The sequence below is a fragment of the Podarcis melisellensis genome (assembly GCF_964234715.1).
Source record: "Podarcis melisellensis genome assembly, chromosome: 3".
In the NCBI taxonomy this organism is placed as follows: domain Eukaryota; kingdom Metazoa; phylum Chordata; class Lepidosauria; order Squamata; family Lacertidae; genus Podarcis; species Podarcis melisellensis.
Window position 1 is genome coordinate 93,358,922 of NC_138530.1, and position 24,303 is coordinate 93,383,224.

The following is a 24,303-nucleotide window of genomic DNA, read 5'->3' on the forward strand; positions in this document are numbered from 1 at the left end:
TTCAAACCATCACTGAAGCCTTGTAATAGATGAACTTACATCCACCATTTGACACTATCTTTATTTATCCGCGCTTTTAAAAATATACACACGTGATTTTCTGATTCCGAAACATTCAGAAATTCCTGCTGTTTACTCTTACTCTTGCTAACTTCCTTGTAGCCTTAAAATTCAACTCCCTGAGTAACCTGTCTCCTTAATGCAAGGCAAAGATTATTGATGCAAAAAAAGAATGAACGAACAAAACATTCTGTTAATTACCTTGTATAACTGATAAGCGTAGTTTGCTCTGCCTGGCTTCATCCTCATCTTGTGTTGAAGGAGCCGAGGTAGGGTGAATTGTAAAATTTGGAGATAAGAAGAGCAGAAGTTCAAAAGGCAACAATCCCCAGGAAAAAGTGAGTTGGAAAAAATGGAAATGAACAACCCAAATTTGTGTATGCATTGGAAACAAGTTCCACTTGTGTTCAGTGAGGCTTACTGTTGATAGAATTGCTACAGTTGATAAACAGAAGACAAATAAAAAGGAGTTTAGCAAGAAGCAATTCAGGCTTCCAAATTCTGTAGTGTGCATGTGAGTGCCTTACCTCACAGTGTTAATCCCTAACCGAAACAATCTTCATAGTGCATGAGAGTTTGAGCTGTCAACAAAACATAAAAGAGCACCAACAAACCATCGTTAACGTTGTGGCAGCTTCCCATCTTCCTCTTCTCAGTTTTGGCCCAAAATAATGTCCACATATTGGCCTGGTTGGGTCACTAAAGTTTGGCTTAGTGTGAACATGTGTTTCTGGAGAGCAAATCATGGTCACTTTGTTCCTCCATGCTCCTTTCCACTAATGCATTGAGAGAAACTAAGGTTTATTAGCAGCAGATGTTCCAAAACAAGAATACTGCTGCCTCCATCGCATAATGTGTAGTCTTTGAACTAACTTGGGTTTTAAGGGCATGTAACTTTGCAAAAATTTGTGGGTGAGCGTTTTCCTTTTTTTTAAGTTGAGAAGCACAGACACATAGATTTGTGGCCCTTCACCAAAAGATTATCATTTACATAAATATCTCTTTCAACATAATAGTTTAATGTATTGAGCTCAGAAGGTTAGAATAGAGATTTCAATCTATAAAACAGCAGTAGGCTATTAGCCTCTGAACAGGAGTATTGTTCATCATATGCAGAACACTGTTCACATTCAGACTTAAGCAGAGCTGGCATTAAAATTCAGCTAATTTGCTTCATGTGACTTCTCAGCTGTGGTTTTTCATCTAAGTCTTCAGCTCCTTTTCTTTCGGAATCTTGTCTTGAAAAAAAAAAACACCAAAAAACTTTAACTCTTTGTTCTCGTTCTTAACTTTGTTTTGCGGCAATCTCAGCCATGAATGTGTGAAAAGCTGCATTTGTTTACAAGTTGTTTGTGAATTATTTGAGGGAAGATTTGGATAGGAACATGTTTAAGTTAGTAATGATAGATCTGTTACTAGGTTTGTGATCCTTAGCTAGACAAATGCCTGATAAACCTTCTGTCTGAATTTACTCAGGACTTTATAATGTGGAGTTTCTTTGCTTTCTGCAGAATTTCAAAGAATATTCCAACAACTAAAGATGTCGAACCTCTGCTTGAAATTGATGGGGATATTCGCAACTTTGAAGTATTTTTGTCTTCACGAACTCCAGTCCTTATAGCACGTGATGTAAAAACCTTTCTTCCATGTACAGTGAACCTCGATCCAAAACTCCGAGAAATTATTGCAGGTAAACTGCCATTTGACTATCCAACAGGAAAGCTTTTAATACCAACATCAGTGTAATGAAATGAATAAATAAAATAAATTACTTTTCTAAGAAAGAGATATTTGTGTTATCAGAACGAATAACATACACAAGGACAGTAACAGAAACACGGCAGCACAAATCCCAAGTACGTGATCACTATTCAGAATTGAGTATGTTTTACCCTTCTAGTAATGAATGAATAAAGGACTGGCAATTCTTTATAAAAAGCATTGCCCACCTTCTTTGGTCCATATGTAATGTGTCAATTTGACAAGAACTGCATATTATTATTGTAGTTCAATCTCCCATTGTTAGTGTTCAAACTACTAGTCTCTAGAATTTAGCATATAAAATCCTAGCAGTGCTTATAATGCAGGAGATACACTGTCACAGAGGAATTAAAGAGATATTTTATGTAGGTATTTCCTGTTGAGAAAACCAGAATACACATATGTATTCTGTAGTGCTGAATATTGTTTCTGTAAGGGCTGCTTTACAAGCTCTCAGGCAGCTAGAGAAACAGACTGGAAATGGTTGGGTTTTTGTATTTGAAATAAAATAAAATAAAAATTCATTCCAGTAGCACCTTAGAGAACAACTAAGTTTGTTATTGGTATGAGCTTTCGTGTGCATGCACACTTCTTCAGATACGTGTGCATGCACACGAAAGCTCATACCAATAACAAACGTAGTTGGTCTCTAAGGTGCTACTGGAAGGAATTTTTTAATTTTGTTTCGACTACGGCAGACCAACATGGCTACCTACCTGTAACTATAATTTTTGTATGATAGCATATAACACATGCATATGTACAGTGGTTTTTTTCCTGGGGGGGACACAGGGATACGTATACCCATAAACATTTTGTGAATCTTCGTACTTTTGTCCATTTACTGTATTTATTTCCCCCGATTTGAACTATAAAATGGTGATTTTCTTGAGTGAGAGTACCCCTAAACATATATTATTTTTTTAGAAAAAAAAGCACTGCATACATATACAGTGTGTACATAATGTATAACATCTTGAAAGGCAGCTCTCCCTTTGGAGACAATGTATTCTGCATCAATATAAGCCTTTCCTCTTGACCCAGATAGGCAAGAATAAACATGGAAGTCTGGAGAGAGGAGGCTCGTTCCCAGTTTCTTTTGAGGGAGGTCTTTTGTGCCTCTCCTTCCAAAGCCACACTCACTTTTATTTTTCCAGGGCGTTGGGAATATTACTATTTTTTAAAACAAAAAAATTCCTTCCAGTAGCACCTTAAGTGAGAGCCAGGAGGACATCGGGTACTCTTATATCCTACTGGACTTGGGGATAGGACTACCATATAGGTGATTCCTGAAAAGGCCTGCTCTAACTTTGACTTGTTAACCCATGGCCTTGCAGAGCCATTCTGATGAGAAGTGCTCTTTGAGAATGACTAGTATCTCCTGAGAGCCAGCGCAGGAAGCATGAAGGCAACTGTGTACTTAGCAGCCCAGAGCCCAGCATGAATGGTTTTGTGTCCTTTTCTATTTGGTTGGAAGGGTTCTTCAAGAATAAGTTGGTTTTCTTTGTGATGAGACAGGAGACAAACCTGTGCCACAGAACCTCACTGTAGTGAGGTCAGTTTTTCTCCCTCTCTGCTCCAATTCTTTCCACTGAAGCATTTTCAATGTTCCCAGGATGAATTCCGCCTTTCACAAGCCTCAAGAATTCATTCGTCCCTTAATGCCTTCAACTTACATGCTCTAAGTAGACAAAGTGACAAGCCTTAGATATGTGTAGGACCCTAAAGAATAGGACAGAATACAGTCATACCTTGGAAGCCAAACGCCTTTAAACTCGAACGTTTTGACTCCCAAACGATTGAAAACTGGAAGTGATTGTTATGTTTTTCGGAAGCCAAACGTCCGTCACGGCTTCCGATTGGCTGCAGGAAGGTCCTGCAGCCAATTGGAAGCTGTGACTTGGTTCTCGAACCATTTTGGGTGTTGAATCCCAGAACGGATTAAATTCAAGAAGCAAGATATGACTGTCCATCGTGCAAAGCAATCCATCATGGGGTGGGAAGTGTTTGTTGCAATGGTCGTTTCCTTTCCAGCAATCTTTTCCTCTTAATGAGTCTGTGCACCAGAAGAAATTGGACCCATCTGGTGTGATGGGCAGCAGGTTTTGTGGACATCTTCCCATTGTTGTTAACATTCAGGAGTTTCTCAGGACATGGCAATTGGCACCGTGGTATGGTGGTCTTAATCAGTGTCTCCAACCAATTCAGTTGCTGCATTTTCCAGTTTTTGTCTTCTGTCCCTTCAGAATATGAGGAAAAGAGGAAAAGGCTAGAAGGCTGTCACTTGCCTTTATATTTATAATATCATTTAAGAGCCTTGGCTGTGTGTGTGTGTGTGTGTGTGTGTGTGTGTGTGACAGACAGTAACAGACAGAAAGACAGAGAGAGAGAGGGAACTTGGAGTGGAGGTGGAATGAAGCCAAGCATCAGGAAAAAAACATCTCAGTGAGTGAGTCTATTTATTATTATTATTATTTATAATAGAGGACAATGCAGTGGGTGAAGGGAGCTGAGGGGAGGGGGCGCTTAGCATCACCAGCGTCTCCCCTTAGCATTTTCCCTTCTTCCATACGTTTGTTAGCTGCAGCAGCAAAAATAGGGAGCAAGAGGTAATATGAAACTGCCCCTTTAGTCTGCTTCCTGTTGGGACGGGGTGGGGGGATTTGACAAATGTCTTATCTACCCCCCCTACTTTCCTTACTCTTTTTTGAGGTTTGGTTGCCCCTCTCCTTGTAGAAGTAATGTGGAGACACACCACTTTCTTTTTTCTTTTTTTAAAAGATATTTATTAACATTTCAGAAATTATACAGAAAAAACAATAGTAAAAACAAAACACAAACAAAAAAAACATATCAAATATAAAAAGTACAAAACTAAAAACAATTTAAAAGCAAGTAAAATTTCATTCCCTTGTTTTCTTATACCTTACTTCCCAGACCTCCTCATACCTCCCCTTTTTGTATTCCAATTCTAATTATTAATTCAGCAAATCCTCACCCTTAGTTTTCATTTAATTTTCATCCTTTCTTTTATTTTTACTTAATCATTACAGCTGAAAACCACTTAATTTCTAAACCAACATCATTCTAACATTCATTAATTTTGCAATATTTCCCAAGATAGTCCTTAAATTTCTTCCAGTCTTCTTCCGCCGTCTCTCTTCCCTGGTCTCGGATTCTGCCAGTCATTTCTGCCAGTCCCATATAGTCTATCACCTTCATCTGCCATTCTTCCAAAGTGGGTAGATCTTGTGTCTTCCAGTACTTTGCGATGAGTATTCTTGCTGCTGTTGCATACATAAAGAATGTTCTGTCCTTCTTTGGCACCAATTGGCCGACCATGCCCAGGAGAAAGGCCTCTGGTTTCTTCAGGAAGGTATATTTAAATACCTTTTTCATTTCATTATATATCATTTCCCAGAAAGCCTTAATCCTTGGGCACGTCCACCAAAGGTGAAAGAATGTACCTTCATTTTCTTTACATTTCCAACATTTATTATCGGGCAAATGGTAGATTTTTGCGAGCTTGACTGGGGTCATGTACCACCTGTAAATCATTTTCATAATATTCTCTCTTAGGGCATTACATGCCGTAAATTTCATGTCTGTGGTCCACAACTGTTCCACAACTGGGAACAGTTGAGACACACCACTTTCTTGAAGGTCCTTCATTCATAATTCTCGCAAGGTAATTTGAAAGGAGCAGAACCAGTAGAATGGGGCGTGTCTACCACTGGCTTTATCTACCATTTGCTGCCCTGTCTTCTGCCAGGACCAATAAGGACCAGCTGCCACTGATCCTTGCTGTTTTCATTGCTCTCCATAATGGAGCAGTACTCGTATATAACAGGGGGTTCGAGGAAGCAGGGGTCAGCTCTTAATTTTTATTTATTTATTTTTTTGAGATTCTGTGTTCTCAGTGTTGAACTAAGAGGTCTGGAGAAAGAAAGGAAAGCCCTTGTTCTGTCAAGACCTTCCAAGTTTTTGTTCTTCCTCTGGTTCTGGGAGAGAGAGACTGATCTTAATGCTGAATCCACTTCTGTCTCCAGAGAGAGAGAACAGAACCCTGCAACAATTTGCCAGAAGCTCTAATTGTGTCCTTTGTTTTGATTTTTAGATTATATGTTATTGGCAATGCTTGCTGATTATTTTTGCAAATTAAATATTTCAGATGTCCGTGCTGCAAGAGACCAAATTAACATTGGAGCAATCCCATATCCCACGTTACCTTTGCAAGAGGCAGCTCCTAGAGCATCGTCGGTGTTTAGCCAGCCTTCCTCAGCCTGCTCTTCAACACACTCCTTTAATGGGCCTTTTAATGCAGGAGTTGTATCTCCACAGCCTCACAGCAGCTACTACAGTGGCATGACTGGACCACAGCATCCATTCTATAATAGAGTAAGAAAGAAAGCTGCTTTTGAAAATTGACGTATGATGATGATGATGATTTTCCTGGTATAATAAATACTTTGTTTAAAATGCCACACTTCTTCAGCAGAAAACTGATGAAAACCATAGCATTTTTATTCATAAGTACACAGCAAATCTCAACCATTGGGCTAAGTTTCTGAAGAAATGCACTTTTGGTTCAAATGATGCAACAATGATGAAATATTTTGGAATATGTTCAGAATTTTTAAAATAGGATTTTGTCCCTTTTAGTGTGCTGGTTTTGAACACGCACGGTTGAACAAGACTATCGGAAGCTATAAATCTTTACGTAATTGCAGGAAGTAGACAAATGGAAGAAAGATTAGGCTCCATGGTTTTGGTAACTGCATAGAAGGAAGGTTGTTTATAGGGTTGCTCATAGGTTAAAGCGGCTTCCCCAACCTGGTGCCCTCCAGATGTTGTTGGACTTGCAACTCCCTTCATCCCTGACCATGGGCCATGCTAGCTGGTTTTGATCAGAATTGGATTCCAACAGCATGTAAAGGGCATAATGTTGGCTGCTTAGAATGTGCAAAGCCCACTTACAAGTATGGAGTTATGGCACGTGTTGAACTAGTCTTCTCAATGGTTTACCAGGTTGCCAAGTGCTACAAAAACCAGTCTCTGAAAAATGTGTTCAGCCAGGGTGCTGTTTTGCAATCTGGATGCATGTAGAATAGTTCATCAACCTAGTATGGGTGACCATATTTTGGCTTGAAATGAGATGCAAATGAGCCTTTTGCCTGCACACACAGCCTTTTTGTTCTTCTCTTTACAGCGTGAGCAATCAGACCATGAATCATGTAGCTCAAACCAGGAAACTGTGCTTGCTAGCTTAGCTTTGGAAAAAGCCATTATAGTAAACCAGCCTCAAACACTGGTGAATAGTCTGAGAACTTTGGCTAACTAGAGTGCTATTTTTTTAAAGAGTGAAAGGTTTGTATGTGCAAGCAAAATATTTGTTCTTATCTCTGGTTATTAAGCTAATATGTGATCGTCCAAACATGGTGATTGTGTGCAAACCCTGCCAAAACCTGTGTGTTGACTTCATCACACAAACTGGATTAAGCCTGCAACTTTATAGCCAGTTATCTCTGCAAGTAAGTCTCATTGAACTCATTGGGACTCACATATGTGTAGACATGTATAAGATTGTTCTGTAAATGTTGGGCTAGGACCCTTCAGATGTAGACCCAGATACGTGCATAGTCATGAATTGGCCAGTCACTAAGTTTTTTAATATTAGAGGTCTCCATCACACAGTATTTTTCAAGTTACACCTGACAAGGTTTGAGAAGCAGTCTGAATTCTAAAATTGATGAAAATTGAATAACACAAATTGTCTCTTAAATTCACCCGTGGAACACTTCCTAGATACTTAAGCCATAGTCCTCAAGTCACATTTATTCCCGTGAGATTATTCAAGTATTAGAATGGAATTAAACTGTCTGATTTTAGTATTTGCTCTAAATTGACTCATTTAATTGCTTTTGGAAGGTGTATAGATGTTTTCATAATTCATTATAAAAATGTTCCATTGTCCTACTGTTTGTGTCTCGTTGAACTAAATTGGAAATCTCTCATTGGCTTCAAGTTGGGTATGTAACTACCTAATTATTTCACCTTTGATAATATTCAAAATAGGATTGTTAAAATTACCTCAAGAAGTAAATTTTGTGTGTGTGTGTGTGTGTTTTACTTTTATGTTTTACATTCTTAAATAAGTTGTATTTGTTGAATTAAGTTTTCTTTTGATTTTTGTAATGGTCCCTTTTTGTTGCATGTTTTTTTCCATAGCCATTCTTTGCCCCATATGTTTACATGCCAAGGTATTATCCTGGCAGTTCTCATCTCATCTCACGTCCATCACTAAAAACGAGTATGTCCAGGGAACAAAGCAGTGGTCTAGTAAGTATCTCAAACAGTACGTGAACATGCTAACTTACAAAATAAGATTAGTCAATAATTCAGCAGTAGATGTTTAATGTGAGCACATAAATCCACAAGCAATTTTTAAAAATATATTTTATAAAAATTAAAGCCAAGGTTAACTAAGATTGTAAAATGTGTTTCTTTCAAACTTTTTAACAAGTTTATATACATAGAAATGTTGAACTCTAGTATTAAGAGTAATACGTAAGAGTCTTACAGAATATTTTTATAGAGTGAAAATATAGAGGTTCTGTTTATAGTATGTAATAAGTGTAGTTAACTTATTGTGAATTTAGGTGTTGTTTGCTAGAATAAAATGATTAATGTTAAGCCACTTATAGACTACAGAAAGATAATGGTTGTACCCAACACTACTGTTCTGCTTGCACAACAGAATTTTATTTCCCCTCCCCCTGCCCTCTGCAGCTGCCTACACACTCTCAGAATCTGTTCCAGAGGGTTGGGGGACTCCCAAAAGCAGATTTTGGGGAGAAGGAGAGGAAGGGGAAGTCATGTTGTGGGAGCAGGCCTCCTTTTGTGCAGTGTTGGATACAACCTAAAGGTTCTTTTTTGTTTAGATTTAAGAAAATGGCAAACCATAATGACAGAGGGGAAGCTGTGGATTAAAAATTTGTATGCTAACATTCAGATATAAAGCAAAATATGTTTTGTTTTTAGTTTGGGCAAGTTCTAGAATATGAATTTTCCTTCTGCATATAAATCGAACTTTTAACCACATTTGTGAAATGGTGCCATAATTCCATAAATTAAAAATTTCTTAACAGGAAATCACATTGTACTATGTTCTTTAAATAGGAAGTATTAAGAAAATGATTAGGCTACTTCAGCTGTGGAATATAGGTGCCTTTCGGGCAAAGCTGTGCGGAGTTTATAAAAATGTTATTGTAAACATCTTCAGAACCTAGTAGTAGGCAGTTATAGCCTGTGGACCACTATTGACCTGCAAAGACTTCTAATCTGAAAGAGCATTTCTTCCCAGTTCCCGGGAATGACTGATCTACTGCTGAGTCATCACAGGTGCTCAATTCGGATATAATGCTTGGCCAGAACATGAATGAGCCTTGCGTTCACATGCCTCTTCCTCTTTTGCTTCATTTCAAGTTCTGATTTGTGGACAAACTATGCTCCACACAAGGCATTGTTTGCCTAGCAGTGATGTGTAATGGCAAACAATGGCTTCCTGCTAACCCGGAAGCAATGTAGGGAATTGAAGCATGCAAAGGGAAGAGAAGAGGGGTGCAAACTGTTCATGATTGAGTGCTGGGAAACCAACTCACAGTGGCCACGCATGGTTCTTTTTCACAGGTCCGGGGGGAAAAGCCTTGTTGAGCCACATCATGTTCTTGCAAGTCTTAACGTTCCTCACCCCTTAAAAACCGAAAACCAGTTCTTTTGCAGAATGATATATTCTTTTCATCCATTGTTCCTTCATACTTTTGTTGCATGCTTAACCGTTTTGTCCAAATCGTAATAATTTGTTGTTGTTGTTAGGATGTTATCAAGGAGGATGCTGCTGAGTGGCTTCCTTCACCCACAGACCCCTCAATGGTAAATGAGTAGTCATGTGGTGTGGATCCTTAGCATCTCATTGCTTCTTCAACAGTAATGAGTCTGCTTGAATGACCATGGCAGTTCACTAACACTGCATTGGTGGCTTGATGAGCAAATAGAATAGATGAAGACTAATGAACATAGTTTGTGAATGAGTACAAGAGTACGAGCTAATATTCTACTTATAATGCATATTGTATTTGTCTTTCCCTTGCTAGCCTTCTGTAGTCTGTGGAGTACAGTGTTTTTCAGTAGAGTACAGTGTGTTCTGTCTTCATTAGCAGTATTGCCTTGGCTAGTAGAAGGGAATTAGGCTATTAGCTATTCACTTACATAAAAGTGACTGGCTGATGCCTTCTCTAAGTGTTTCAGCCGAATAATTTATACCTGCCCTTTCTTGGTTAAGTCAGGGCATAAAGCTGCTGCAGTCGACAAGACATAAAGCTGGTCATAAGACAGTTGTCATGAGAATGGAAGGTGCCTGTCTTGAGCCTTAGGAATAGGCAGGCTTTGCATTTTACATTCTATCATAGTTGTTCCTGCCATACAAATATCTCCATAGATTAGCATTGAACTCGGATCTTACTTCCAAAACCTCTAACTCTTAACTCTGTTTTAAAGTTGTTGATTTGAACTTGGATGGTAACCCTTCTCTCAATGGCTTTATCCTGTTTTTCTGCAACAGCTTTCAGTTGTATGCTTTTTGTTTTCTGATCATAGTCTAAATACTCATGCAGGATAATCCCACCTTCTTCCAGATACTTTAGAGAAAAAGATGAGGATTCCATCAAAATTCACCCCTCACCCTGCATCACTTCCACCTTGTTTATAGCTTGTGGTAGCGCAGACTTAGTGTTTCTCAACCTTGGGTCTCCAGCTGTTTTTGGACTACAACTCCCATCATCCCTTGCTAGCAAGACCAGTGGTCAGGGATGATGGCAATTGTAGTCCAAAAACAGCTGGAGACTCAAGGTTGGGAAACACTGGTGTAGACTAATCACCTGCATAATGGGTATGGTCCAGCAAAATGACCTAGCCTGCCTCTTCTCCCTTCACACTTGTTGTTCAGTGGCAGCAGACTCCTTCCTTCTCTTGTTGCTGCCACCACATTGGCCATTACTGGTGCAAGTCTTGAGTGAGAGAAATCCATGGATAATAAAGATAAAAGTTGGAATGATTATGTTATGTTATGGATTTGGGAATCCAGCCTAACATATGTTTGAGTGCAATGATAATCATTCACAGGGAAGGGTACATAAATAAGCATTCATATAAAGAGATAGGAATATATATAGTTTTGAGTAGTAGCACAGAGCCTGTTTTTCTCCTGTTCAATCTGATATAAGATGGTTTACCCCCCATAGATAATAGGTTCCCTTTTTTATAACAGCTTTATGATACCGATAAAATACACTTTCTTTCCCTTGCTATCTTTCTTTTTATTCACAAGTGCATTTGAATTAATTAAAAGGTGCTTACCTGATTGTATAGTAAGATTTTAATTATTTCCTAGTGATTATTTGAGAAAGTATGAGTGACCTCAGACTCACAGTAGTGTGAAGTTTGAAGAAGGTGTCAGTTTTGCTGAAATGTTTTAAAATGTTTGTCTCATCAAAATTCTAAGTTCTTTTTTTACATTCTCTGAGGCAGTCTCTGCAATAAGTGTTATAAAAACTTGATAGATTACAAGGTGATTGTACCAGTAGAATGGACAAAATTGGTTGTATTAAACATAATACCTTTACATTTTGCTATTTAGAAAAGACCAAAACAAGGTAGAAGGAAAGCATTACCAAAAGAAGCTAGCATTAATAAATGATGTGAAAATGAGGGATTTAGTTTGCATTAAAAATTGAGCGTTGTACATGTTGAAGCATGGTACAGGCATGATTTTAGTATTTCACCCCAATGGCACTATGCATGTAATAATAATAAATCCTGCTATGGGTTCTGCAGAACTGTTTAACATAACGGGCTAAGTCACACTGAAGTAACTGCTTTCAGTGGGACTCTTGCTGGATTCCTCTCAGTGAAAGAGATTGGTACTATACCCATGGCCCTGAATTGAGTATACAGTTAGGTCTTGTTATCAGCAGTAAAAGCAAGGAATCTCCAGCACTGGCCATTGCAATAAGAGTAAAAACCTAGCTACACCTGGAAGAAACGTTTTCTGGATTACAATCCCTGTTTGCAATAAATCCGGTATTTTATTTGTATAAATATGAAGGTTGGAATTGAATTCATGTTTTGCTCAGAATAAACCTGTTGAAAACAATGGCCTTAACTTTGTCATGCTTGTTAATCTAAGTGGGTTTACTCTTGAGTAAAACACAGTTGAACAAGGACAGTACTCACTGTGCACAATGGGTCTTCACCTTACTTTCTTCCCCTCTCCAAACCTCAGAATGCCCTCAAAATCTGTTCCAGAGAGTTGGGGTACCTTCCAGAGCAGATTTTTCAGGCACGTGAAATCTGTAGAGGGGAGGAGGGGAAGGCGACTTCTGTTGTGTGAACAGAAGTCTGCGCAGGCAGAATTGGATACCATTTTGAACCTGGAGTTTTCCTGATATTTTTTACACAGTCTTCTGTGCCTTAATAGCCCTCCGTAGCAGGGGCGGCAAGGCTGTGACCCTACAGATGTCGTTGGTCTCTCATCTCCCATCAGGCCCCAGCCAGCAAGAAATGATGGGAGTTGGAGTCCAATAGCAATGGGAGAGCCAAAGTTTGGCTGCCCTTGCTTTGCAGGAATTTCACCGCAGATCAAAAGTGTAACGAGCTGCAGAGGTGCGTAAAAAGTTCTCCAGTGCATACCATGTTGTTAAACAATTGCTCTAAGTGTCTCTGAGGGCCGGAGACTGCACTGTGGGGTTTGATCAATGATGCCATATCAGAAACTGCTTTTGAAAGCCCAACATCGGTTTGCAATGCAACATGGAATTATTGGAGAAACACAGGCACCGAATCCCCATGGGTGTGTAGAACAGTTCTTTGGATCTTGTCTAGCATGTGTTAATCAGGAGGTAGTCCACTTTTAAAAGAAATCCCAGCTGTTTATCCTCCATCACTTTGACGAAGAAATCTTAATAACCATACTAGCTCATTCTTTAATGGCATTTTTTCATGTTTCATGTTAAGCTGTGTCACTTTTTTTGTCCTTTTTCTTAAAGCAGTGTAAAACTGGGTTAAACAGACAGAGACAGGTACAGCAACTTTCTGCAAACTGTTCACTTATTTTTGTATTCTCATTGTAGATTGTCCATACTAGCACTTCATTCTGGCTGACTTATGCACTAATGCACTTTTCAAGTCTTGAGGATTGCTTTGACATCTGCTTTTTGGATTTTGCATGGCAGATATTTAGTAGAATTAATGTTCTTTCCACATCTATAATGAAAGAGACTACCACTTGGGAAAAATATGTCTGCTTTAAGTACAGTTCCAATTCACTTATGACAAATATCACTAAAAGCACCTGCACTGCTTATTATTTAAATACTGCTTTTTTTTTTATAGGAAGCATTCCAGATTAAGCTGAATCTCTGTCATATGATTCATGCATTGACATCAGTAATCTATGTATTTTTGTAAGAAAAATCTTCCCTAAAATAGCTTACAATGCATGCTGAAATGACTATTTGCCACTGAAATACAGCATCAGTAATTACTACATTTTGTATTTTAGCGATTTTCTGCTTTCCTTCCTGCTTCTTACATAGTTCAGATACTGAGTTTGGCAACTGGATAGTTGGAATCGTAACTGAATTCTAAACATGTTAGGAAAGCCCACTAAAACTGTTTATAGAATTCATATAATATAGATAAAACTAATGCATTTAGGTGTTATTTTTAATATGGTTTGAATTACTGAGTTGAGTAGGAAGTTATCTATAACATTCTGCTTCAGTTTTTATGGACTATTTTATTCATTATCTTTATGCCTTATTAAAATTGTGACTTCTGTTAAGAAAACGTTATCAGAGCCACTTGTCGAATGTGAATATGGGCTACACAATGAGACTTATGACTTCCACTGCTACATATTGACCAAGGAAGATGGAAAGCCCTAGTTATGCATCTCCATGCAGTCATAGTCTGTGTGTATCTGTATGTCTGTATATGTACACACACACACACGCCTGTCCCATGCAATGCTGGGGTGGGTGGGAAGGGAGGAATTTTCCTGTTCAAGCAGACTTTTTTGTGTTGCGTGCACCCTGAAAACTGGCACACTGCCCCCCATAATAGCAGGCACACACTCTTCCCCCTGCATCTGATCACAATAGAATAGATTCTGAGAAATGCATAGTCTTATTGACTATTTTGGGATCACTTAAAGAAAAATAATTACTACTTTGTCAATGTTATATTGATTAGTAATGTACATTAAGCTGTGAAGCCAGCCTTGTGAAGGAATATTTCAAAAAACTTGTACAGAGGATTTTTATTTTTATTTTCAAATTACATCCATCTCTTAGTGGCCACTCTCATGTGCAATGATAACCTAAAGAACCTTGGTTTAATAAACTGTATAGTGCCTGGTGATGCCCACTTTGTTCTTCTCTTTGCATGCGTGGATATACGAACCACAGAGAGGATTAGAATGGCATCCAAACATGGGATCATTGTTTTCTTTCTTTCTCCCCAGCAAGTCAGGATTAAGAAGCAGGCAACCAACCTTGGTTTAAGACTGTCGATCAATCCTGGCACCAACATGCCGGTTGTGCACAGTGTGGTTTATTAAGCCAACGTCTTTGCTCATTTTAACATGCAACACAGCCACTGATCACTTCTTTTTTTTTTTTTACACCAACTGTCTTTTAAGATTACAGTTTTGGGCAGTATCCTGGTATAGAGGTTATACAGAAATGAGGCATAGATTTAGCATCTGAGAATTTTTGCTTTGTTTTACGGTAGCACATTTTTTGTTAGTAGTGGGCTTGACTCAAGCACTCATGGAAACCTTTTCAAGACTGCATTAAACAAACAGAAATAATAATAATAATAATAATATGCTTAATTTTATTTCCACCTTGCACCAGACAGGTTGCAGTCTGCTTTCCAGACATTTTCTGAATATTTAATGTATCGGTTGTCACAGTTTGGCTTTCAGTTGCTTTGACAGGTCCTTAGTTGAATCTGCTACCTGTGAGCTGAGCTGAGCTGAGCTGAGTGCAAACACCCCACAATGGCATTAAAATACTTTTTTGCTGCCCTTCCTGAAGCAGCTTGTTGTTCTGGGGCTTTTAGTGTCAAAATACTTTGGAGAAGTTATGTTACTCAATTGCATCCTTTCTTGCAAATATGTTTATTTAGCACCTTGATTATGGTCCTTTAGACAGTGAGCTTTCCTGGCTTTTGATTGTGAAAAAAGAGAATTTATGAGTTTCTCAGAGCAGTGGAATGTTTCTGTGTCGATGAGGTAGCTCCTTATTATACAAGTTGAGTGAGGATTCTACAGTTCTTTAAAGAAGCCTTCATTTTTTGGGAGACGGACATTATTTTTTTAAAAAAGACATGCTTCCATTAGCAGGGAACCAGTGGTTTTAAAGCACCAATTTTTCAAAATGTGCATTTATTTCCCTTGCACGTAACACACACAAACACATAGACGGCTCTCATGTGGCACAACTGCCTCTTGGATTCCTCCCTAAGACAAAATGTCTAAAACTGGGGACATACCTTTATGTCCCCCTCTTTATTGGCTCAGGCAATTCAAAAAGCATCGGGTTGCAGCCAGTGTTAGTCCTACTCAGAGTAGACCCATTGAAATAAATTGACCTAAATTAGTCAGGTTTATTAATTTCATTGGATATGCTCTGATTAGAACTAACATTAACTAAGATCTGGTTCAAGGACACTATGCTATTGTGCCAGGAATCCTTGGGACAGATTTATATAATGAGTGATATTTTGAGCGTCTTCCTTGGTTCTTAGACCTTGCTCTCATAAGAACCAAGCACTGAAAGTATATGTGAAGAATAAGTGCACTGCAGAGGTCATCAAGTTTCCTTGGTCTTTATGTCAGAAGTTATTTAACTTTTAAATCCATGAACATCTTGAGCAAATTTCTAATGGGTCTCCTTGCTTATAACGATGCAATGCAATTATTATTAATTTTTAAACACTTTTTAAAAACTGGAGTATTAATCTGGAAAGGACAGTGTCTCAACTGGGGTGGGGTGGGGCACCAGACAGTATACCAATATTCCCAGTTCTTGGGGGGGGGCGTTGCCTTTCCATTGTGACTCAGATGCGTGTTACGTTTTGCTTCTGCAAAGAAAAGCAATGTGCAGTAGGCATAACGAGCCTCTGAACGTATTGCATGTATGTACTTCTCCCTTGCGCAGGGAACAGGCTCAGGAGCACCCCAAGTGCCTTTGAGCTCGATGACGGTTGACGCTGTGTGCGAGAAGCTGAAACAGATCGAAGGACTCGACCAGAATATGCTGGCTCAGTACTCTGCAACTATAAAGAAGGTGAGTCCCTTCGTTTAAAAATGGCACATCGTTTTTCATTTAAAAATGGCACCTTCATTTGGGCTCTACATTCTCCAGCAATCGTATATTGAGTGTCCCTTCCTTTTTCTGCAAAGCTCAGTGCCAGTTGAATACCAGCATGTGATGCAGAAAGCACAGCAAACTAAAAGAAAGATGGTGAAAGAAGAGAACATAGTGTGTTTTGCTCTAAACAAACCGTGATAGGACAAGTTGTGTTCTTGGCTTACTGAATACGGTTGGTTTGAGAGAGAGAGAGAAGCCACAATCCCTGAGGACTGTGGTTTGTTTTCTGTTCATTTGCATGAAGGAACAAAGCAGCCTAGATAGGCACGTTCATGACAAACCATCACTATGAAGTTAATCTTGTTAGTAACTTCTTTTTATTGTGCTGCTGTATATTTTAAGTGGTATTATCACTGTTAGGCACCTTGGGTGTTATTTGTAGAAAGGCAGTATATATATTGTAGTAATGATGATGATGATGATATCATCCATCAAGGGTGCGACCCTAAGAATACCTGGTTGTGGCACTGACTTCCCTTTTCCACCCTACATCTTTTAATCCCAGTCCTATTCAGGGTGATACAGCAACACTGATCCACTACATTGCATAGAGCTGAAATTAAGAGGTTTATAAAGTTTTTTTGGCTGCTAAAGAATCAGTGCACTGAATGTTCTCTTAGCACGCTGGATCTTTGTTTGCAATAATTCCCTAGTTGGCACAGGGTTAGCTCAGCCTGATGGAAATCTCCAAGGCTGTTAAGGCTCACTTCTGCTTTCGAAGAGGGAATTTATGTACCCCTGAGCTTGGCTTGAGAACTTAGCTGGCATCTCAACAGGAAACTGCTGGCAGAAAGCTGGACAAGGAGCCACTAAAGCTCTGTTGTACCATGGATCTTCTGAACAGGTGTCTGAAAACTGGGATGGATGAGGGCAAACAGGTTGACACTTAATCTAGAAAAGATTGAAGGGCTGTTAGTTGGGAAATTCTACTGATACGGACAAAGAAATGTAACCATCTTCCTCCATAATACCTACGTACTCATGTCTCACTTCCTCTGAAGGATAAATTTGCAGCTGGGGGAATTTTCCTGGACCTAGCACTAACCTTAGAGGCTCAGATGGCATCAGCGTTTCAGATTATCTTTTTTCTATTTTGGCTGATTTTGCCAACTGTGTCCCTGTTTGAGGAAAACAGACCTGGTTTAAATTATTCATGTGCTGGTACATCCAGATTTTTGCAATGCTTTCTACATGAGGCTGCCATAAAAGACAGCTTGGAAACTTAATTGGTTCAAAATGTAGCCGCCAAAATACTGATATTAGCATGCTGGTTGGATCAGGCGATACCTATCCTACACCAGTTACACTGGTTTACTGATATATATTTTTTGGCTCAATTTAAGGTGCTGGTTTTGACTTTTAAAGCCCTCAGTGCCTTGGACTCCCAGGACTGCTTTTGCCAGTATGAACTTATCAGACATTTAAGATAGCCATCTCATGATTCTTTTATGTGAACCAGCCTTTTCTGCAGCAGCACCTTGCTTGTGGAATTCTGTCCCTGGGGAAATTTGCCCTCTTACACTTTTAAGTGCTTAATTTTTTTTTAAAGGCATTTTGTTTAAAGTTTCTAAATCTACATTTGCTGACTTGCTTTTTGAAAGATTTTCAGATGGGCTGTTTTTGTTTATTTATCGATTCTTTTTTGTTGTTGTTTGAATATATTTTCATAAACTGCCTTGTGAGAAGGCTTTCTGAAAGGCCAGATTTAAATCCAGAAAATGCAAATTCCCTATACATAATTAAGGAATATGATGCATTTGATTTGCTTTGTTGACATTACAAATTTACAATTTGTTTTATGCCATAGTGGAAATTATAAGTTTGCATATTTTATCAAAGTGTTTAATTTCTTCTTGCAAAAGGTACAGTTGTTCTATCCCACTCGTATTAACCGTGTACTTTCACGTGAAATTCAATTTCAGGTGGTTTTTTAGCTTACAAAATATTTACAGATGGCAAGGGTGTGTTTATCTGTTTTGTGTTTTTAAAATTTGTTTAGGCCAATATAAACGGTCGCGTTTTAGCACAGTGCAACATTGATGAACTGAAGAGAGAGATGAACATGAATTTTGGCGACTGGCATCTCTTCAGAAGTGCAGTAAGAGCATTTTAAGTCTTATGTAAATACAAATGCCTTGTTGACGGTGCTTGTGTGGCTAGATGCTAGTCATGTTAGCTTGGAAGTAACTCCCACTGTCCTTAGTAGGAGTTAGCACAGGGGCTGGGAATTGCTGGCTCACAGTCTGGATGCTCCCCACCCTGCCTGCACCATCAACTCCCAACCCTTCACCTACCAGTACCACATTTAGGCTTCACAAAATCCTCTTATTAATCCCATTGGTGGGTTATTGAAGCCTAAATGTGGCACAGTGGGGCAGTGAAAAGCTAGCCTTTCCTCTCAGGCTGCAACTCCACCCTCTGCTTTAAAATCCTTCCTCTTGTCCAGGAAGATGGTTTTTTGGAGGAGCCTAAATATCAAGACTGAAAAGGTTATTTTGAGAGAGATTACATGTGAGAGAGTGAATGGGTGTGTTGCATGTGTGAGCAAGTTGCAAAGGGGAGATGTTCTTCCTTTGACCACATTCGTTTTGGGCTTGTGGTCCCCAGTCGGGCTGGGTGATATCTGGGTTTCAACATTGTGATATATCAGCAACTAAACATTGTCATATACCTATGTATCACGATGTCTGAAGTAAGGATGGAGCTATGTCAGCTGGCTTCACATTTTTTCCTGCATCGTGATTTTTGCTGGCTCCTGCTCTTGTGATTTGCTGCCCCCTCCAGGTGGCAGGGGAGAGTTGAGGCGGCAGAGTTAGCAGGGACTGCAGGAATCGAGAGAAGCGTTGGCTGGCTTCATGGCTTTTGCACATTGTGATTTTTGCGTAGTGCACACACACACCATGATTCGTGATCCATGGTCAGGTCAGAAATTATGAAACCCATATCATGATACCAACTTCAAACCGGTTTTGCACAATATATCGCCCATCCCTGTTCCCCATAGGGTTTGCCGTCAAACTTTGTAGATCTCAGCCAAAGAAAGGTTCCTCACTCTTGGTTTAGCACCAGGTACTAGACATGGAAATGCAGGCTTTACATGTTTTGGTTTGCCAAACTCTAAGGCCTTGCTCCTGCAAAATAATGTATGACATCGTATCTGGCATAGTGTTTTCATATAAAGTGGCAGCACTGTGCCAGGAATGTTTGCTTTTTACAAGGCTTTGCGGCCTTGAACAGTTGTCTGTTTCAGCCCTGTCAGTGCACTCATAGAAAGCCTGGGTGAGTATTTATAGGAGGCAGTGGGGAAAGAAAGGAGTTATTTATTAAAGGAGGGTTGGCCAGCCTTTTTTCTGTTGAGGGCTGCATTCCTTTGGGGGTGATCTGTCAGAGCTGCGTGCCGAGCTGATGGGCCGAAGCCCGTGATTGGGTGGGCAGAGCCAAAAGTGGCTTTTACTTACCCCTTTTACTTTTTCTCTTTCGCCTTCCCACCCAAGGAAAGGGATGGATCAGTCTTGCCGTAGGCTTGAACTGATCACTTGCAGAGAGCTTTTGGAATTAAGTGGAGTGCCACAGGTTGCCCAACCCCATACTAAAGTGACGCTCTTATCCCACTTACTAGAAACGGTCCATTGTTTCGACACACAATTATATAAGATTGGTGTTTTGGAGCAAACATCTTGATACTGTGTACTTGCATAAATGTGTATGTCTTAGCTTGTTTGTGAAAAGTGTTCACAAACACAGTACAGGTTCCGAAGAGTCCTTTGCGCACATGTCTTCATATACACGCAGTGAGAGTTTTCAGGTTTCCCCTTCTCATTATGTTACATTAGGACCTGCTCTGCTGGGTCTCCCAATTTTCCAGAATAGCTTTTCAGTGATTTCAAAGAACTTTTTCAAGGGTTTTCACAAATCCTGGTTTTCTCACAGAAGTGTGCTTCGCAGCTTTATACTCTTTGACTTGTTTATCCAGTTTTTAATCACCTCAACCAGATTATCTTTTCAGAGCTTTTCATGCTGCATCCTAATTGCTGCCTTTTCTGTGTTAGGTACTTGACTTGAGAAATGTTGAGAGTCAGGCTGCCCATGAAGATTCCCGGGCAGCAAATGAACATGCCAGTACCATACCTCATAATGATCTTGCTCGTCGTCCTGCACTGAACACTGAATTGCCTCATACTGAACTGACTGGTCTTCCGGGTCAAGCCCCCTACGCTCTCAACTTCAGTTTTGAAGAGTTGAACACCATTGGCTTAGAAGAAGCCCCTCCACGTCATAGTAACCTGAGTTGGCAGGTACTCTCTTCGACATAATCTCAGCCCATTCTGTCTTAACATTAGCAATTTTACAGAGCAAATAGCTTCCTCCCTCACCCAAATCTGCAGGCAGTGGTGGCATGAAGAGGAAATGCCACATTTTATGTTCATTAAATGTATTTTGTGGAGTTACAAATATAAACCCCATTTCAGGTCCTGTTGTTGTTGTTGTTGTTTCAGTTTAGTTGCTTGATATGCAAAGTGACTTACAAAACACCAGATGGAGACATAGAAATCTCCTATTTGGCACTGTTTCCCCCTTTCACTTCAATGGAGAGGCAACTCTGAATGCATAAATAGGTGTGTGTGTGTGTGTAAGACCAGCTTTCTGCAACAGACACCTTGCATGTGTGCACTTGCATAACTGCAGGTGTGTGTGTATATGCAAGATTTTTATGGTTGCCTCCTTCACTGAAGCGAACCTTTTCATGCAGCACTATAGAAAGGGACAAAAATATGTTGCATTATAGATGTCTCTGTGTTCCTGTATACCTGGCAGGAATCATACATTCTCTCACCCTTTTATTCTAAGCATCAGGTAAATAAGATGCTTGAAATAAGAGATGCAGAAATTCATGCATCTCAAGTTGTCTGTAAAAATATTTATATAGTTAAGTGAACATAGTGCTCAAAGTACTGTGCACAGGTAATACTTGGTATGCCCACAACACTGAGTATTCCCACCATATGCAAGGCGTATGCTATACCACTGAGCTGTTGGTCCTCTTTGGTTATGAAGGAGCCAAGTGTTACGCTGCTCTGTTCACAACTGTGTTCTTGGGGTGAATGTCTTTTCTGTTTTGAAGGACTGGTGTCAACTCTGCTGACTTTGTATTAATGTGTTTTCTTTCTATTTGTACAGTCACAGGCCCGCCGGACGCCAAGTCTTTCAAGCCTGAATTCTCAAGATTCTAGTATTGAAATTTCAAAGCTTACTGATAAGGTACAGGCAGAATATAGAGATGCATATAGGGAATATATTGCTCAAATGTCACAATTAGAAGGGGGTGCCAGTTCTAGCACGGTGAGTGGTAGATCTTCCCCTCACAGTTCAGCAGCCTTCTACATGGGCCAGAGCACATCAACAGGCTCCCTTCATTCCAGTGTGGAACAAGATAAGGGAAAGGATGCCGAGCAAAAGCAAGACGATGGAAGGAAGTCCTTCTTGATTAAACGGAATGATGTTGTAGATTATAGTACATCAGGTGTGTCTACTAGCGATGCGTCTCCATTGGATCCCATCACGGAAGAAGATGAAAAATCAGATCAGTCTGGCTCCAAACTTCTCCCAGGGAAGAAATCTTCTGAAAGAACCAGCATCTTCCAAGCTGCAGACCTGAAGCTGAAGGGTGTAGCTCTGCGCTATCAGAAACTTCCAAGTGATGAAGATGAGTCTGGAACAGAAGAGTCTGATAACACTCCCCTCCTCAAGGAAGGTAAAGACAGAAAAGTCGAAGGGAAAACAGAGAAGCAGCCCAAATCTCCAGAACATGGATCTGAGCCCATTCGAACCCTGATTAAAGCAAAAGAGTACTTGACGGATGCTCTTCTCGACAAAAAGGACTCCTCTGACTCTGGGGTAAGATCCAGTGAAAGTTCTCCAAACCACTCTCTCCACAACGATACAGATGACTCCCAGCTCGAAAAAGCAAATCTCATTGAGCTTGAAGACGATGGCCGCAGTGGGAAACGGGGAATCCCCCTCAGCTTGAGCGGCCTTCAAGACGCAACCATGGCACGTATGTCAATCTGCTCAGAAGACAAGAAAAGCCCTTCGGACAGCAGCTTAATAGCCAGCAGCCCTGAAGAGAACTGGCCAGCGTGCCAGAAAGCCTACAACTTAAACCGAACACCCAGCACAGTCACGCTGAATAACAACAGCGCCAACCAGCCAACCAACCGAGCTAATCAGAATTTTGAGGAGATTGAGAGCATGAGAGAGCACTCTCAGATCATTTTGTGCCCCGGACCGAGTCCTAATTCTGTTCCGGTACAAAATGATAACATCAAAGGTGTGGCCCATAAGCGTAGCCAGCGCTCGAGTTATGCCAGGCTTTCAAAAGATTCTTCTGAGCTCCTTACTGTTACTGGCTCTGATGGTGCAGGCTTTGGAGAAGAGAGGGAAAGTATTCTTTAAAAGAGAGCCAAGCTAAAACATACGCTGCTTCAACACTTTTTAAACATGCTGCCTCTTGCTGGCTCTCGACCAGGCCTATAAATCTTCTCTTAACAAGGCTTGGTTCCCTGCCCTTTTTTCACCTGTGAATTTCCATAGCAAGTGAAGGACAGAATCCTGCTGAAGTTCAGCATGTTTGAGTCCCATAGATTTCAATGGGAGAGATTCAACTGCTTGCTTAAAATTAGGCAAAATAAAACCAGCGTTTCCTTCTTAAAGAAAAGCTTAACTTTTCCAGTGCAAGTACAAATTCCTTAGTCTACATGCTGAAAAGGGAAATGCCTTAAACATTTGGATGATCTCACAAAGGCAAAAATGAATAGTTTACCTGTATATCATAAGGTTCAGTACTACTTATTTGTTTAGAAATAGGAGGAAGGAATGTCTCACATTCAACGAAGCGGAAGGGTCAGACTGTTATGAACCTGAAACTACGGAAGAACTGTTAATTTGCATTTTCCAATTCTGTGTGTGACACTTTTAAAAGTCTTGATGGTTTAAGTATTGATATAGAATGGTCAAAGTACAACTGTTGTTTGTTCCTTCTAAGCAGTTCAGTCTTTGGGAATGTGCCATGTGTGTGACTAGTTTTAATGGATTACTGCATGTTGGACATGTTAGCTGTGGCTGAGATTTGGACGTAATTGATGAACAGCACAATCCTTCACATGTCTACTCAGAAGTAGGCCCCATTGATTACAGTGGGACTTACTTCCAGGCAATTCTGTATAGGATTTCAGGCTGAATTCTCTGTTTGTTGTAGGTGGTGCCCACAGTAGTATTGAAGTAATTGAACAAAGTAGTCGTGGTCATGGTGTTAGGTGAAGGCAGTTTGGGTGTAGTCTTTGGAGCTATTATGAATATTTACAGTTTTCAGAAATCATGGCCTTTGATTAATAGGTTTGATCAGATTGTAGAAAGTCTGAGGAATGAGAAATTGTCGTTCCCTCAAGAGTAAGTAAAAAAAATAATCTAACATTTGGCAATGTGCAACATAACGGTACATAATTTCCCCCCTTCTGTTTCTAGTATTATGCCTGTAATGTCAGTAATTTGTTCTGCAGATGAAATATGCAGGAATTTGAATACGATCAGTGAACCATGTGTATTCCTCTAGCATTGAGAGGACAATAAAATAATAAGCATGATGCTCTTTGTGTCAGACTTTTTTTATTTGTGTCTTCAGGTGATTAGAAGCATTACGGCGACTGGTTCTAAAAAAAAATATTATCTGGATAACGAGAGAATTGATGAAGAAAAATGTAGGTTATCCTTAGAAGTATGAAGCATCTGCATCTCCATTTATCCAGAGTTGGATAGATGTTAACAGTTGGGTGCTCTGTGAAGAGTTCTAATTCTCCACCATTTGTTTGACCCAACAGCCTGATTGAAAATTGCTTGGCTCCTTTCTGCATAGCAAGATGCAGGTGATTTGTTCAATCAGGAATGCCATTTGCTTGAACGATGAAACTTACATGCAACGACTGTGTTCAGA

The 24,303-nt window shown here is 39.8% G+C and overlaps 1 protein-coding gene across 8 annotated transcripts in view; it reads left to right on the plus strand.

Moving 5' to 3' along the window:
- KIDINS220 (kinase D interacting substrate 220) overlaps nt 1-23,956 on the plus strand; it is a 58,935-nt gene extending 34,979 nt beyond the window's left edge. For 2 of the 8 annotated variants that reach the window (XM_081905926.1, XM_081905927.1), the window contains exons 23-31: nt 1,572-1,750; nt 5,993-6,219; nt 8,050-8,160; nt 9,697-9,753; nt 12,924-12,956; nt 16,104-16,232; nt 18,316-18,414; nt 20,366-20,611; nt 21,495-23,956. In XM_081905926.1, coding sequence (XP_081762052.1) covers nt 1,572-1,750; nt 5,993-6,219; nt 8,050-8,160; nt 9,697-9,753; nt 12,924-12,956; nt 16,104-16,232; nt 18,316-18,414; nt 20,366-20,611; nt 21,495-22,769 — 2,356 coding nt within the window. In that variant the 3' untranslated portion in view covers nt 22,770-23,956. The remainder of the gene's footprint in view (nt 1-1,571; nt 1,751-5,992; nt 6,220-8,049; nt 8,161-9,696; nt 9,754-12,923; nt 12,957-16,103; nt 16,233-18,315; nt 18,415-20,365; nt 20,612-21,494) is intronic. The other 6 variants (XM_081905928.1, XM_081905929.1, XM_081905930.1 and 3 more) reach the window with 6 other exon arrangements.
- Nucleotides 23,957-24,303: the final 347 nt, after the last annotated feature.